The following is a 14,401-nucleotide window of genomic DNA, read 5'->3' as shown; positions in this document are numbered from 1 at the left end:
CCTCTCTCTTTGAGACAGGGTCTCTCTATGTAGTCTGTTCTAGAACTCACCTTGTAGAGCAAGCTGGCCTTAAACTCACAGAGATCTGCCTGCCTCTGCCTCTGGAGTGCTGGGAAAGGCATGCGCCACCCTGCCCAGCTCTTTAGCATTTTTATCTGATTTTATTGCCTTCTAAACTTTTTTACAAGGCTTTGTTCCAAACACACCCATAAATAAGAGCTCAATTACAAGACTGTGTCAAACTTGGCCCAGGTATAGTAACTGAAAAACACACAAGTAGGCAAATATAACTAGGGCATCCAGTGTGATTCTGTTTCCTGTCCAACAACCCACGGCAGGTTTTAATCAAATACAAAGCCAACTGGAAGAAACAGCCCACGAATGGAATTAGTGTGAGACTTTCTCGTGTCTCAGATTTGCAAGCAGCTGAACGCTTTGTTAAGGCTAAGTAATCGAATCACAGGGCAGAACAGCTCCTGGCTCAGGCCCTAGGAGTGCGGGAGGTGCCCCCTGGGCTCCGGGTGTACGGTGGTGGTTCTGACGCGCTCCTGGTCGAGGGGTCGCAGCTCCCAGCCTGAACCAGCCGGACAGAGTTCTCCTTCCGGACTGGGTCATCTTTTTAGGCTGTCAAGCCGAAAACACCCCTCCGAAACTCCGGGTCCCGAGGGTACAGCCTAGTACAAACTCCTAATCGACCACTGAGTAGTGTCAAGATGGCAAACTCGGACGGAGCCGGCACGGGCGCCCGCCGCTCCCGCGCCGCGGGGGCGCGGCGTTCCCGGAGAGCGCGGCCCTCCCCGGCGCGCGGGCCCGGGGCGGCGGGGCGGCGAGGACCCCAGCGCGCCGGCTGACTACAGATCCCAGGGTGCCTCTGCCGCCGCGCTCCCTCCCCGCGCCGGCCCCGCCTCCCCGGCCCTTGTTGTTTTGGCTGGAAGCGCTCCGGAGGAGTTTCAGAGAAAGTCTGGGCCGAAGCTGGAGGCGACGGATCGTGGGAAGGGGAGGCGGAAAGGCTCGGAGAAGGAGGGCCCGGGCGCGGGCCGCGCCTCCCCGAGCCCGCCGCGCGCCCCCGGGAGGGGGAGGAGCGCAGGGGACCGGACAGAGGGGTCCCTCCCGGAGCAGAGCCGCCCCGCGCCTCGTCCGTGCGCCGGTCCCCGCCCTCGTCGGAGGCTGGAACGCAGACCCACCCTCCGGCCGCGGACCCGCGACCTCCCCGCCGCCCGGCGACGCCCCGCCGCCGGTCCCCGCGCGCCCTAGGCGGATCGGGACCTGCCGCCGCGCCCTCTGCCTCCCGGACGCCGCACGCCTTCCCGGGCGCCCTTTCCGGAGCAGAGGGGAGGCGAAGATCGCGCCCCGCCGCGCGCGGGCATTGTGTCTGTGCGTGCGGCGCGGGGTCCGCGGCGGGGCGCGCCCGCGGGAGGTCCTGTCCCCCGAGGGGCGGAGCGCAGGGCGGCGAGCTCCGGTCCGGGCCGTGTCCCAGCCGAGCCCTGCCGAGGCGGCGGGACGGCGCGCCTGGCGGCCGGGAGGTGCACTGAGGAAGGCCGGCGAGTGCTGCTCCCCGCGGCGCCCGGTAGGGGTACGCTTTGGTCCACGGGTCCGCGGGAGAGAGGTTCGGTCGCCGCCACCGAGCGCGCGGAGCCGGGCCGCCCCGTCGGGGGAGTCTGCGAGGTCCTCTGGGCTGCGTGTGCCCGCCGCGCCCGGAGCGCGTCCACTGTGTTCGCCGACCCCTCCGGTGCCTGGTCCTCGAGCCCTCACGGCGTGCACCATGAGCGGCGGCGAAGTGGTCTGCTCGGGATGGCTCCGCAAGTCGCCCCCGGAGAAGAAGTTGAAGCGTTATGTAAGTACCGGTCGGGGCACCGCTGGCCGCTGCGCCGCTTCCGTGGATCCCGCCCTCCTCTCCCCGATCCCCCTCTCGGCCCGCGGGCTCCGACCGGGCGCGGTCCACTCGCACCCTGACGTCCACTTGGCGGCCAAACTTTCTCCCTCCATATTGCAGACCGCCCGCCTCCCGTGCACAAGGCCTCGCAGCCTCTTAGAGGAGCCCCGGCTTCCAGCTCAGAGCTGGCTGCATACTTCTGCTGTTGTTAGTTCCACTTAGCGAGGGTGGGTGAGACCGGGAGAAGGAGCCTGCTTTCCTTATCTGCATCAGAGTCCCAGGGAGCTGTTAAATCCCCCCTCGCCGAGAAACCGCGATGGTAGCCGTACTCAGGGGTTATCGATTGAGTCCGCAGCCGCTCTCCTTTGCGCCTCGAGGAGGTGGAAGGAAGCGAACCATGGGTGCGAAAAGTGGATCGTGTAAGCAAACTTCTCAAAATACTCGCTCAAGGGAAAGGCGGCGGGGGGTGGGGGGAGCGGCTACGCGCTCCACCGTCTGCTTAGCAGGGTTCACATTTTCGCGGTTTGGCTATGAGGGACACTGGAGTTTGGCCCGAGAACCCTGGCGGTTTGATGCGACAGGAGAGCGCTGGGGGGAGCCTGGTGGCTAGGTTTGGGCGCCTCGGACGCGCTGTCAAGCCCGCAGGAGGGGACAGCTGAAGCCAGCAGGAATTTCTTGGTGTTGAGATTCTTTTCCAGGGCACCAGAACGGCTTAAATGGTATTTGCGTAATTGATTCAAGATGTTGATAGTGAGCTAAACTGTGCTCGCTGTTAGGAAAACTGTATCTTGAAGGAACCTACAGAACTTCAGTGGAAATCTGTATCCTCTTCAAGGAGCCTGGGATCTTTAGTCTTCCTCCAGAACGCTTAATTTTACGATGTCCCCTGCCAGGAGAGAAATGACACTTTGTTCTGGCATCTGAAGCAGATATTTTTCGAGTAAAATGTGTTTTCCAAAGGCAAACCATGTACCCACTTAAGCACAGTTTCCTACGTGCTTTGAAGGAGCCTGTTTGAGGTAGAAGGGTACGCATCGGTTTACTCAGTGCCTGCTTGTGCGAAAACAGGAGCGATGTTTATTTCACGGAGCTCACCAGCGAGTTTCTGGTTCACTTTCTGCTAGAATTTACTACAGTTTCATTGAAACGTGAAACTGTTCGACAAATTGTCAGAGGTTCCCCAAAGATGTCTCTCCATCTGCCACGGTTTGCCTGGATTTTGTTAGTAAAGATGGCAACTCGATTCTAAAAATTTGAGAGTGTGAGTGGCATCTTCAGAATTAGTTCTAAAGGGACGGTTGTGTTCGAAGAGAGGTGGGATGGGGAGATGGAGATAAGGTGTTGCTTAGGAAAGACAGTTTTAGGATTCTTGGGGGAAACCAAAGTACAATATATTTGCTGATAATGCAATTCAGTGCATTCTTTCAGGCTAGTTTATAGCTCACCAGAGATGCCAGGCTCCGTCCTAGGCACCAGCCACAAGGCAATGAGGTACCGAAGGAGAAAAGCCTTGCAGGAAGAAAACCAACAACAAGAAATGGACTTAATGAGGGCCAAATAAAGTAAAAACTGGGTATGATGGTGTGTGCCCATCCCACCCAGCACTTGGGAGACAGAAATGGGAGGACTCCTGGCCAGCCTGGTCTCCATAGCAAATTCCAGGCTAGCCAGGGCCATGTCTCAAAAACAACACAAACACAAAAGCAAGATTTATTATCAAGAAAATATTAATAATGCATAAATAGAAATAAATTATGTGAACACGTATATGTCATGATTACATGTGTGTACATGTATCATTTGTTGATCACAGCATTTTTCTCCCATTCAAGTCCCAATCAGGCCAAACCTTGTTAGCTTCGGAATCAAGAAAGAGTGGGCGCCTTCAGGGTTGTATAGCGGTATACAGCAGCTGTCTACTAAATGTGGAGCTCAAATTACGCCATAGTCTTTTCAGTGTATACTTTCTGTGAGTCTGACTATTAGCTGAGAGTTCAAGGAGAAACGGATCAGATAAGCAGTGCTGAAGAGCAAGGCTCAGCCTCTGCTCCTTAGAGGTTGGGGGAAGGCACACTAAGTGTGTGGAGAAAGTGAGCCAGGATGCAAAGTGCTTTTCATCAGCATGTCCCAGCTGAGTGGTGTTGATTTTTATAGATGCCTTCAGGAGAAAACTCTGACCCTAAATTGTGTTCCAGTAAACAGGAGGTGGGGGAAGCCGAGGGTTTTTTTGCTTGGTGGAAAATGAGTGTTTTCTTTGTGTGTGAGTTAGTGTGTGTTGCGTGCGAGGATGAGTATAGGCATGTGCATGGCCAGAAGTCAGCTTCAGGTGTGTCATTCGTCAGGAGCCATCCATCTTGTTTTTCTCAAAGGGTCTCTGTGGGTCCTGGCCTCCTGGCTGGTTAGTGAGAGTCAGACATCCTGTCTCCACCTCACCAGTGATGGGATTGCAAGGTGCAGCGTCACGCTTCGCTTTCAGCAAGGAAGCTGGGGTTGGACTGAGATCCTTGTGCTTCAGTGGGAAGCACCTTATCACGGGAGCCATCTCGGCAGGTGGCTAGTGTTTTTTTACACCTTAGTGAAGTGGGTGAGGATGGCCCAGGAGGACAGCAGACAGGTGCCTGCCCAGAGGATGAAGAGACTGCTCAGTGAGGTGTCTCTGTCAGCTTCATTCCCCAGATGTGACAGCCCCAGGCTATTCAACCTTTGACTTTGCTATCTGGCTTTATTTTTGCAAAAGTAGTTTTGACCAGGGAGGATAGAGCATGGATACATGCATTTTTCTATTCTTCTCTTCTCTTTTCTTCTTCTTTTTTCTTCTTTCTGCTGAAAAGAATCCTGCAAAGTAGGCCAAAGGCTGATTGATAATGGTTTATATTTTTCAACTTTTTGTGTTTTTATGGGGAGTGGAACCCAAGGCCTCGAGACCTCACACATAGTTGCAAGTGTTCTGTAATTAAGCTATCTTTCACCTTCCTTGACAATCCTTTTGTTTGCTTTGTTTTGTTTTGTTGTTTTTATAGACAGGATCTCACTGTGTAGCCGTGGCTGGCCTGGAACCTGCCATGCTTTTGTCGATCAGGCTGGCCTGGAACTCACAGAGATCTGCCTTACTTTTGCCTGCCAAGTGCTGGGATGAAAGACATGTGCCATCATGCCTGGTACTTTTTTTTTTCTTTTTTTAGTCTTTATTTATTTGGTGTGTGTGTGTATGTATGTGTGTGTGTGTGTACATCAAAGGACAACTTGTGGGAGTTTGTTCACATGAGTCCCCATGTGGGTCCTGTGTCAATCCCAGGCATAGGGGCAAGCTTCTTATCCTTCTGGGCTGTCTCTCTGGTCTGATAAGGGTTTTGAATGAGCTCGTTCACTATGGAAAGCTTATCTTGGATGCTTGAGTATCAGGATTCTGCCGGCAGATGTTGCCTGTGGGATTTTGATGCTTGTCTCAGTATTTGTTTGCTATTTGTAGAGTCCAAATGTTGATTAAGATGGTTGTTAAGGTCTGTAAGTAGCCAAAAAGAAAAAAAAAAAACAACAAAAAACAAACAAACAAAAAAAAACGTTTTAAGGTCAGGGAAACGACTTAATGGATTTATCATTTTGCCTCATGTTCAAGAATGTGAGAACTGGGGTTCTGATCCCCAGAACTCATGTGAACAGCAGGGCAGGAATATAATTCCTATTTTTTATTCCTATTTATATTCCAGGAATATAATTCCTGGAATTATAGGGCAGCCTATAATTCCAGCCACAGGGAACTGCGCACAGCACTCTCCAGCCAGCCGCGTAGTTACGTCAGCTGGACTTAGCAAGCTCCTGCAGCGAAGAAAGTTCCTCTTTCCATAAATGAAGTAGAGAGCTGCTGGCGGAGACACCTGATGGCCTCTGTGGTCCTGTGCACACACTCGCACGTGTGCACTTGCACACACGCTCGAGCCCATACATGCACAGACATCCATACCACATGCACATGCAAAACAAATTGTGTTGATTTTCTCTTTAAAACCATCTCAAGTTGTGGCCCCTGAGTAGTTCTGTATGGCTCCAAATTTCCGAGTCTGCTTTCTGTTGGTAGAAACAGATTTCTTCACTTGTCTTTGTGATGATCTGAGAGAGGAGCTTCGTTCGAACTTCTCGGAGAGAGAAAGTGACATGAGATAGAGGGAGGAGAGTCCTTGGAAGTAGGTTCTTCAGTTGCTTCTTTTCGCTCTTTTCTATACAGAAGGGTAAGAACTTCTGGCGTGCTCCCCTGGCATCTTGTTAAGGTTTGTCTGCAGTGGAGGTGAACACCCCCAAGATTTCAGTTTTGCTCAGTGATCTCTGGAGCTTAGGTAGCAGGGTTGTAGGGTACTGTGTACAGGAAGTCCTGTGTTGGATCACCAGCACTTCTGAACTAGTCAAGCTCCTGCAAGCCTGTAATCCCAGCACTTGGGAGGTGGAAGCAGGAAGATCCGAAGTCCAGGCTCAGTCTTGGCTGGGGGAGATGGCTCGATGGATAAGCGCACACCCGATGACCTGACTTTGATCCTTGCAAGGAGAGAATTGGCTCTTGAAAGTTGACCTCTGACTTCAGCCCAAGCTCCATAGCACAAGTACAACACGCACACACACCCAATTAAAAATAATTTAATAAGATTATCCTTACTAGTAGACTTGAGATTTGCCAAGGCAATATTCCCCTCCCCCAACAAAAAGAAAAAAAATGCGATGTTTTAACAGCTCTCTAAGCACTTGGAGCTTCAGTATAGTGGTTTAGTACATGTGTGTAAAATGTAATGATCATGTCAAAGTTGTTAGAATTGTCATCTGCTTAAACATTTTCTTTGTGTTGGCAGCCATTGAACATCTCTCCTGATAGTTTATAAAATATGCATTCTGGTAGGTGTTCAGATTCCTAAGGACTTATTTTAAAAAGTAATGGTGAGGGCTATAACATCCAGAGTGCACGTTACACATACGAGAAAACTTCAAAGAACAACCCAATAAAAGTTGTTTTTTGAAAGCAATGGTGGAATTTTCATCGGGATTTGAAATTTTCACAGAAATAAATGTAAATGAGTAAATAAAGACCTGCTTCAAGCCAGCTGCCACTCAGCACAGCTCTGCAGGGGGGGCTTGCCTGTGGCCTGCCTCAGCCACGGACCCCAATGAGGCTCCTTCAGGCAGCAGCCGTGGCTGCGGGCTCTGGGCAGGTGTCAGCCATGAGCAGGTGTTCCGTCTCAGTAGGAGAACCTGCCTGGGCAGCTAGAGCAACGTGGCCCTTAGCAGACACCCCTGGAGCAAGGCCTGGGCTAGTTCTTGGCTGGGTAATCTGTCACCCAGCTTGAGCGCTGTCTGCTGCAGCTGTCAATTAGCAGGACAGTTTTTGTCTGGACTTTGGGAACACGCCTATAGTTCTGGACATGAGCCTAGTAACAGAACTAACCTTTCTCCCTGGGTGGGCACCTGACATCTGATGTGGAGGAGGGGAGCCTGTGCAGTATCCTCTTGGCTCAAGGATAACCTAGGGTGTGTGCTTGAACCTGAAGCCGGTGGTCTGGCTCTCCTGGCTTTACTCACCTTGAAATCGTGCAGCTACTCTTTTTTCAAGGACGTTTTTCTCCTTGTTAGTGGACGTTCACATCGAATTCCTCCATTCCACCCTTTGAAGTGTGGCAGGCCCACAGGTCTTTAACAACGGTTCTGTTGCGCCTTCCTACTAGTTAATGGTAGTTAATTCTTTAGTTGTGCCTGGGCAGATGGTAAGTTGTATAACTCTCTCCTGTAAAGCTCTCCGAGTCTCTAAATGCGATGGCTACCTTTTGAGGATTCAGAATTCCTATTTGGAAGCTGTCATTTGGATGGCAGCTTTATTACCACATTTAAACCCCAAACTGGATCCTTCTTTTGCTTCTGAAATTGTGGAACCAAAAACAAGACACAGGTACTCATGGGACTGTGAAGACGTTCAGCTTTGCCGAGAATGGAAGTGAAAGCAAATTTAGAACTTTTCAACTTTTCCACTCTTGGGGATGGGAAAGTTATAGATACAGGGCCGGGGGGGGGGGGGATATGCTAATGAAATGGACTAATATTCCTGTATTTTCTGGAACAAGAGGAGGTTTCTTGGAGAATCCAGGTGCCACTTTTCTTTGTTCATTTTATGATTTCTTCCAGTGTCAACATGGCAACTGTAAACTGTGCTGACATTGCAAGGCGTGTCGTTTGCCTTGCATATGGGATTATAATAAAGCCAGAGGCCATCTGGTGGTCTCTTTCTCAGCCAGTTTAGATCCAGCCAGTTTCCAGCTTGGCCAGCCCACCTGAAGAGGACCTTCTGGCAGTTAGACACCCTGTTCTTGAAGGTAAACAGTGCCAGGGTAGAAGTTCAGTTGACTCATCTGGGCATCTGTCGGGATTGAAAAATTAAGATCACGTTTGTTGTGGGGATGTGGCGTAGCTGATTGGGTGAGGGCTTGCCTCTCGTGTGATAGAGGAAGCTGCGGGTTGCTCCTCAGCACTGCACATGACTGCGGGGTACGCCAGCAATCTCTGCATTTGGGAGGTGGCGGCAGAAGGATCAGAAGTTCAGGGTCACAGACCTTCTTGTCTTTTTGTTGTTGTTGTGTAACTTATGAGCAGGGGTTAAAAGTGGCACAGACCTGTAGTTTCAGGACCTGGGTTCAAGAGGCAGGAGGACTTCGTTTGAAACTGAGGGTTTGCTACATAGCAAGAACCTCAGTTTGGATGAAAGTACTAAGGGTGCCTTATGTGGGAGGAAACTCAGGCTGACTGTCTCTGTCCCTCTGGCTTCCCACCTGATCCTTGACCTTTCTGAGCCTGTTTTCTTATCTGGAAGGGAAAGGGAGGGCAGTAGCCGTCCCCTTAGAGGTCAGAGGGAGCTCTTGCCAGCCCTTATTGCTCATCTCTGATAGTTAGGAAAATGGGGTAGGAGTTGTGGGGACAGTGTTTCTCTCAGAGCACAGCCACACTGTTGGCTGCCGCGCGCAGTCGCTGGGTGCACCCACAGCAGTACCTGGCTCAGGGTGGATTCGCCACAGCTTATCTGCTGTTGAATAAATAAACAGGTACTTCGGGAGCTTTGGTCCTGGGCCTGGTGAGGAATGCAGTGGAGGCACCTGTCCACTCCCTGCCTGTAAGGAGTTTCCAATCTGGGAAAGCAGGCTGGAGATGCAAGAACATTTAAATAGCTTGACTAAGAGCTCTGCTGTAGAACTATCTGGGATTAACTGCCAAATGAGAGCTACAGGTTGTAATTGCCTAAAGGTTCAGACTGAGAGCAGAGCAGAGCGGGAAGAGGATGACCACAGAAAACTTCCCACCAGAATTTCAAGCTGTTTCAGGAAAAACTGAGGTATTGCCATCAGTGGTGGCAAAATCCTGAGGGAAGGATGGTTCTGAATGAAGAGAGAGGGCACGGAAGTGGCGAGAAGTGCTTCAGAATGTTTGAGCTTCATGCCTGGAGTTCAGATGTCAGCTGTAACTTCTTGGTGGAGAAGTTTTTGTTTCTGCTATGACATAGTAAGGTTCTCATGGGCACCTAACCACAGAAGAAAGAAACAACGTGTTCGGTCACGTGTTATTTAATATTTCTTTATGTCTGCGTTGAGCTAAATAATTCATTCTGCCAGGCCTTCAGTTTACAACAGAGAGGGAGCATGTTCGGGTAGGAAGGAGAATAAAAGAGCCTTTGATTCGTTTGCTTCTGAGCTGCTAGCATCTGAACTTGGACTTTGGAAGCCATCTTAGCCCAGCTGTGTGAGTGCCAGCCAGTGTTGGAGGGGCGAGAATAATGCCATTGGATCACTGGAAACCTCCCCTGACTGTAGAGGGGTGTGGGGTCCCTCTCATTTCACATTTCTTGCGTTAACATGATGGCTCATTTCCATCAAACTAGTGCGCCGTCTGAATCTGTGACTTCGTTATCTCAGCCTGGGGTCCAAGGACAGACAGCTTAGAATCGCAGGCTCTTTCCCCTCTCCTCTTGGACCAGAGCACAAATAAAATTAGTAGTCTTTAGATTACCGAGGGAAAAATGGTCCACTGTGATGTGGGTTTCCACAATGATTAAATACGTAGACCCTTCCGCTGCTAAGCTGGGGTCAGGGTGGCTCAGGGACTTTGAGCTGTAGGCCTGTAGAGTCTCTGGGAAAAGTCATTTCAGGAGCTGGGAGTTTTTGATATCTCGTTGCAGACTCACGTGCGTGGGCACCGTAAATCACACAAGGATCCCTGCACTGGAAGAGAAAATCTGTTTATATTGTAGGCAATTCTTTATCCATTTAGACAGGGGGGGAAATTCCCTATTTGAAAATTTCTCGTTTCCAGATTCATAGCCAGTTGGTAACCTCACAGGCTTTTGGCCGCCCTGCAGCTCTGTGAGGGGCAGGGCCGTGAGATGCATATTTGGTCCTTATCTCTGTTACTTTAGCTCTTGGAGCTGATTATAACTCATAGCCGCCAAGGCCTGTCCTGCACTATTATCTGGAACAAAAATTTTCCATGTGGTTCGCCTGAGCTCTGCTGTTATAGGCGCAGCACACGGTGGAGGAGAGAAAGAAAGCTGCTAGAAGGGTGACGTGAGTTATTTCATCTCTTCCTCCTGCTCGGGTCGTCCTTTCCCTGCCTTGGCATGTTTTTCACAAATGTTTGTCATTTTTCTAAACTAAGTTATCTTTCATTTTTATACACTGGAAAGGGTGCCACGTTTACTAACAATTTTTTCTTATGTTCTCTCCCTCCTCTCTCTTAGCTTTTTGCTTTGAATTCCTACTTGGCCTAGATATGTGTCTATTCTAAAAAACAATGTCCTAAAAGGGAGCTGGGGACCAAATTGCCAGATTGTTTTTTGAATTTAAAACACTATACTAAAAGTCTAAACATTTCTTCTCAATTTAAAAATCTCCCATCAGTTTTTTTAAGGAAGAAAATCACTTAACTTTGCTTTAAATATACTATTAAGTGTGTTTCCTTTCCCCCTTTTTGTTTATTTTCTTTTGCTTTGGCTCAGGTCGTTCAAGTCCAGCTTCATACTGTCTTTTAAAGAGTATAGCACATGGAAAATAACAATGACAGCTCCATTTTCTCTTAGGAGAGAGGCCTGACCGCTGCTCTGAAGAAAAGGGGAAAATACCAAAAAGCAAATAAGATTTTACTACTTACTCTCAAGACACTAGATTAAAATGAAATTATCTTAGCATTTGATCACTACGCGAAATAGCGGATACATGGAATTTTATTTTAAAAATTCTTTAGACTTATTTCTTTAATTTTGCACGGATGAATGTTTGCTGGAATGTGTGTCTGTGCCACGCCACATGTGTGTACTGCCGTGGAAGTCAGGAGAAGCAGTTGGCTCCTATGGTACTAGCGTTATGGGGAGCTGTGAACCATGCCATATCGGAGCTGGGGACGGGACCCAGGACCCCTGGAAAGCACTGAGTGCTCTAAGGCATTGCGCCACCCCCTCTGGGTAACCGTAACTTTAGTTAGGAGGCCCGTGTTCTCTGACATGTACTGTGGCAGGAGGGATTTTAAGAGCTTAGATTGTATTTCTTGTGGTTTCTGTTGTGTTGCCTGTCACTGTGAAATTGTTTCATCAGTCAGAGAAGGGAGTCTTCCCCTGTTCCTGCAGTCCCCACCCCGCTGCTCTTGACTTGTGCTGCTACTGTAAGGTAGCAAGACTGGAGTAGTGGTGGCAGTTTTGTTCAGGAAGCAGCTTGCTTCCGACACAGCTTTTAGTTACCAGTGCACTGGGAAAGCGGCTGGGCCACTTCTGACTAGCAGGACTCCGCCCAAAGGTGATTACCTGATTAAAGAACAAAGACTCCAGTCCAAAGCTTAGCCTCCCCATCAGTGCTTCAGCCAAGATTTAGCCACTGCTGGTTGGCAAGGTGATACTTGATTTGCATTTGAGAAGCGCGTTAATATGTCAGTTTAGCACAAGAAATTTGAACACCAATGGTGGCCTAGGGCTTGGTGAGGAGTGGTGGCCTCGTACAGTTAGGGAGGTATTGTTTGAGCCCGAACCCTCTGATGAAGTTATAACTGACCTGACAAGTTCTTCCTGATAATTTCAGGCTTAAATGGTTTGAAGTGTCCAGAGAAAGTGACAGGGCATCCTGAGTATTGGGGAAGCCAGCTCCATGTAGTGGTTTTGTTATGTAAAAGCCTCTTCGTGGGGTGTGTAAGTCATTTGCCCCCAGAAAAGGGACAGAATGAAACAGGTTCTAGCAAGTGGTGTCCTAGTTTCTCTTTCTGTAAGCCGTCAGCTTGTCAGCTTGTCAGGTGTCAAACTTATCAGTGTGCAATGCTCCGAACAAGAACAGCAGGTCAGGTGTTCCAGGCAGGAGCCACAAGCCCAGGACGCTTTTCAAGATGGTTTCACGGTGACCCACGGTATGCACGGGAAGAAGAGTGTTTAGTTCAGTCACTGCTTCATTGGTTGTTCTTCGCTGTTTGTGGCAGGATATTAACTTCCAGAGGGCAGAGGGTCTCTATGCTTTGTGTAAAACATAGTATGGGACCTTGTGGGATCTCTTGAACAACCAAATAACTGTAGACTTTTGAGTCCAGAGTTATAAATTGCCTTGTCTAGTGCCTCCTCAGCTTTTTTAATGCCTTCCTCTTGGTGTGTGCAGTGTCCTCTGGTGTTTCATTTAGTCTGTCTTTGATTTGCGCAGCCAAAACATTAACCATATAGAATGCTACTCTTCCGGCTGTCCACATCTCCTTCCCTGTTCATGGAAAAGAGTGCAGCTCCCTCAGTTAGCAGGGAATGAAATGAGCCTCAGGCGCAGGGAAAATCCTTCAGTCACTCAGTGAGTGCTGGCTATAAGCAAGGCCTAGTGAAAAACTCAAAAGAAGATACTATAGAAAAATCTGTTAATTCTAGAGGGCTCTTCCAACCTAGCTAGCTCCCAAATGACTGAGACAGAGACCTGCTGATTTATTTAACAAGCGGAAGCTCAGAAAGTGGGCAGGTGTGATCTATACTGGTTTTCTAAGCTAGCCTGGCTACTTTCCAGCCGCACACCCGTCGTTACTTGCCAGTATTGGTCCTGTGGGGGGGCATCCGCTCTCGCAGGCCATGTCCTTTCTCTTTATCTTCTTCCTTCTTTCCTCTCCGCTCCTATCATGGTCGCTGTCTGAGACCCCCAGCCTGGGGGCCCGCATAGTAGACAAAGAAAACGGACTCTGACCTTCTCGTGTGCCCAGCGTGGCATGCGTGTGCCCGTGGACACACATGGTTTAAAACGAAGCAAAACCTCCCAAGACTTCTTAGAAACTCACAAGAGTTGTTACTTGTAAGATTTCTGACCTGTAAAGTTTGTAAGTCTTTTTTTAATATTATTATTATTATTTTATGTACATTGGTATTTTGACTGCATGTGTGTCTGTGTAAGGGTGTCAGGTCTCCTGGAACAGGAGTTACAGACAGTTGTGAGCTGCCGTGTGGTGCTGGGAATTAAACCTGGGCCCTCTGGAAGAGCAGCCACTGCTCTTAACCACTGAGCCATCTCACCAGACCCCTGTCTGACGTAGTTAAATGCCCTCAAGTTTTATGGTAATAATCTGAGGATTCTCTCAGCCCATTCTGTGGATCTAACTGCTCAGATGCTCTACAGAAGTGCCGAGTGCCCATACCAGCATCTCACCCCAGACCTGGTCTCCCCATTGCATCCCCCGTTCACAGCACCCTTCCAGTGGCTGCTCATTCTGTACCACTGGGACCAAACCCAAGTGCTGTCAGTTTACTACCTCAGTAGTTCTTGACTGTTGGCCCTCTGCTCCCTTTCTTCTAGAATGCTGCAGTTGTTAACTGGTCTCTGCATCCAGGCTTGCAAAGATCCCTTTGTGAAGGGCAGCCAGGAAGCTTTTCCGAAAAGGAAATCTAATGGTGTTATCCCCCTGGACTGGACTGGTTGGTTCTACCGAGTTCCTTTGCTCTTGGTAATGCCTAGCTCGGCCTTTCCCCTTGGCTCACTGGGCTTCGTTATGTGGCATAAGCACATCCATCCAGGAGGCTTGTCAGCACCTTCCTCGGTCCCCTCCGCCTCAGCTTTGCTGGACTTTTGTGTTCCCAGTTGTTCCTGAAACCTATCATTCTGGGTTTTTGCACATACTCTACCCTGCTGCAGGAATTCCTGACCCTCTTTTTCTCTCTCTGCAATGAGGCTAACCTGCTTCTCAGGATACTTTTGCACATACTCTACCCTGCTGCAGGAATTCCTGACCCTCTTTTTCTCTCTCTGCAATGAGGATAACCTGCGTCACCAGGATAGACACAGTGTGCAAGGCTGTTGTGGCTTTAGCACAACACTGCCCACACTTGGTTGGATCTGCTTAGGTAGTTGTTCATTTCCCTCCGGCTGTGTGTACTGTGGGTGGGTGGTGCTCACTGTGACTTCTGTGAGAACCAGGGACTCTCACTCCCTGGGATCCCCTTGTATATAAGATATAAAAGCAGGTATGGTGGTACATGTCTAAATTCAGCACTGAGGCAGGAGGGTTTCAAGTTTGAGAGAA

General features: G+C 49.6%; 1 protein-coding gene across 3 annotated transcripts in view; it reads left to right on the top strand.

The window, feature by feature from the left end:
• The first annotated feature begins 902 nt into the window (after positions 1-902).
• Positions 903-14,401, top strand: part of Gab1 (GRB2 associated binding protein 1) — a 112,862-nt gene continuing 99,363 nt past the window's right edge. The window contains exon 1 of one of the 3 annotated variants that reach the window (XM_021648611.2): positions 903-1,834. In XM_021648611.2, the coding sequence (XP_021504286.1) occupies positions 1,763-1,834 (72 nt within the window). In that variant the 5' untranslated portion in view covers positions 903-1,762. Of the gene's footprint in view, positions 1,835-1,961; positions 2,293-14,401 lie in introns of those variants that run through there. The other 2 variants (XM_021648610.2, XM_060393223.1) reach the window with 2 other exon arrangements.

Source organism: Meriones unguiculatus, chromosome 10 (assembly GCF_030254825.1).
Source record: "Meriones unguiculatus strain TT.TT164.6M chromosome 10, Bangor_MerUng_6.1, whole genome shotgun sequence".
Taxonomy (NCBI): Eukaryota; Metazoa; Chordata; class Mammalia; order Rodentia; family Muridae; genus Meriones; species Meriones unguiculatus.
The sequence above is the reverse complement of the archived record's forward strand: the minus strand, read 5'-3'. Positions and strand labels throughout refer to the sequence as shown.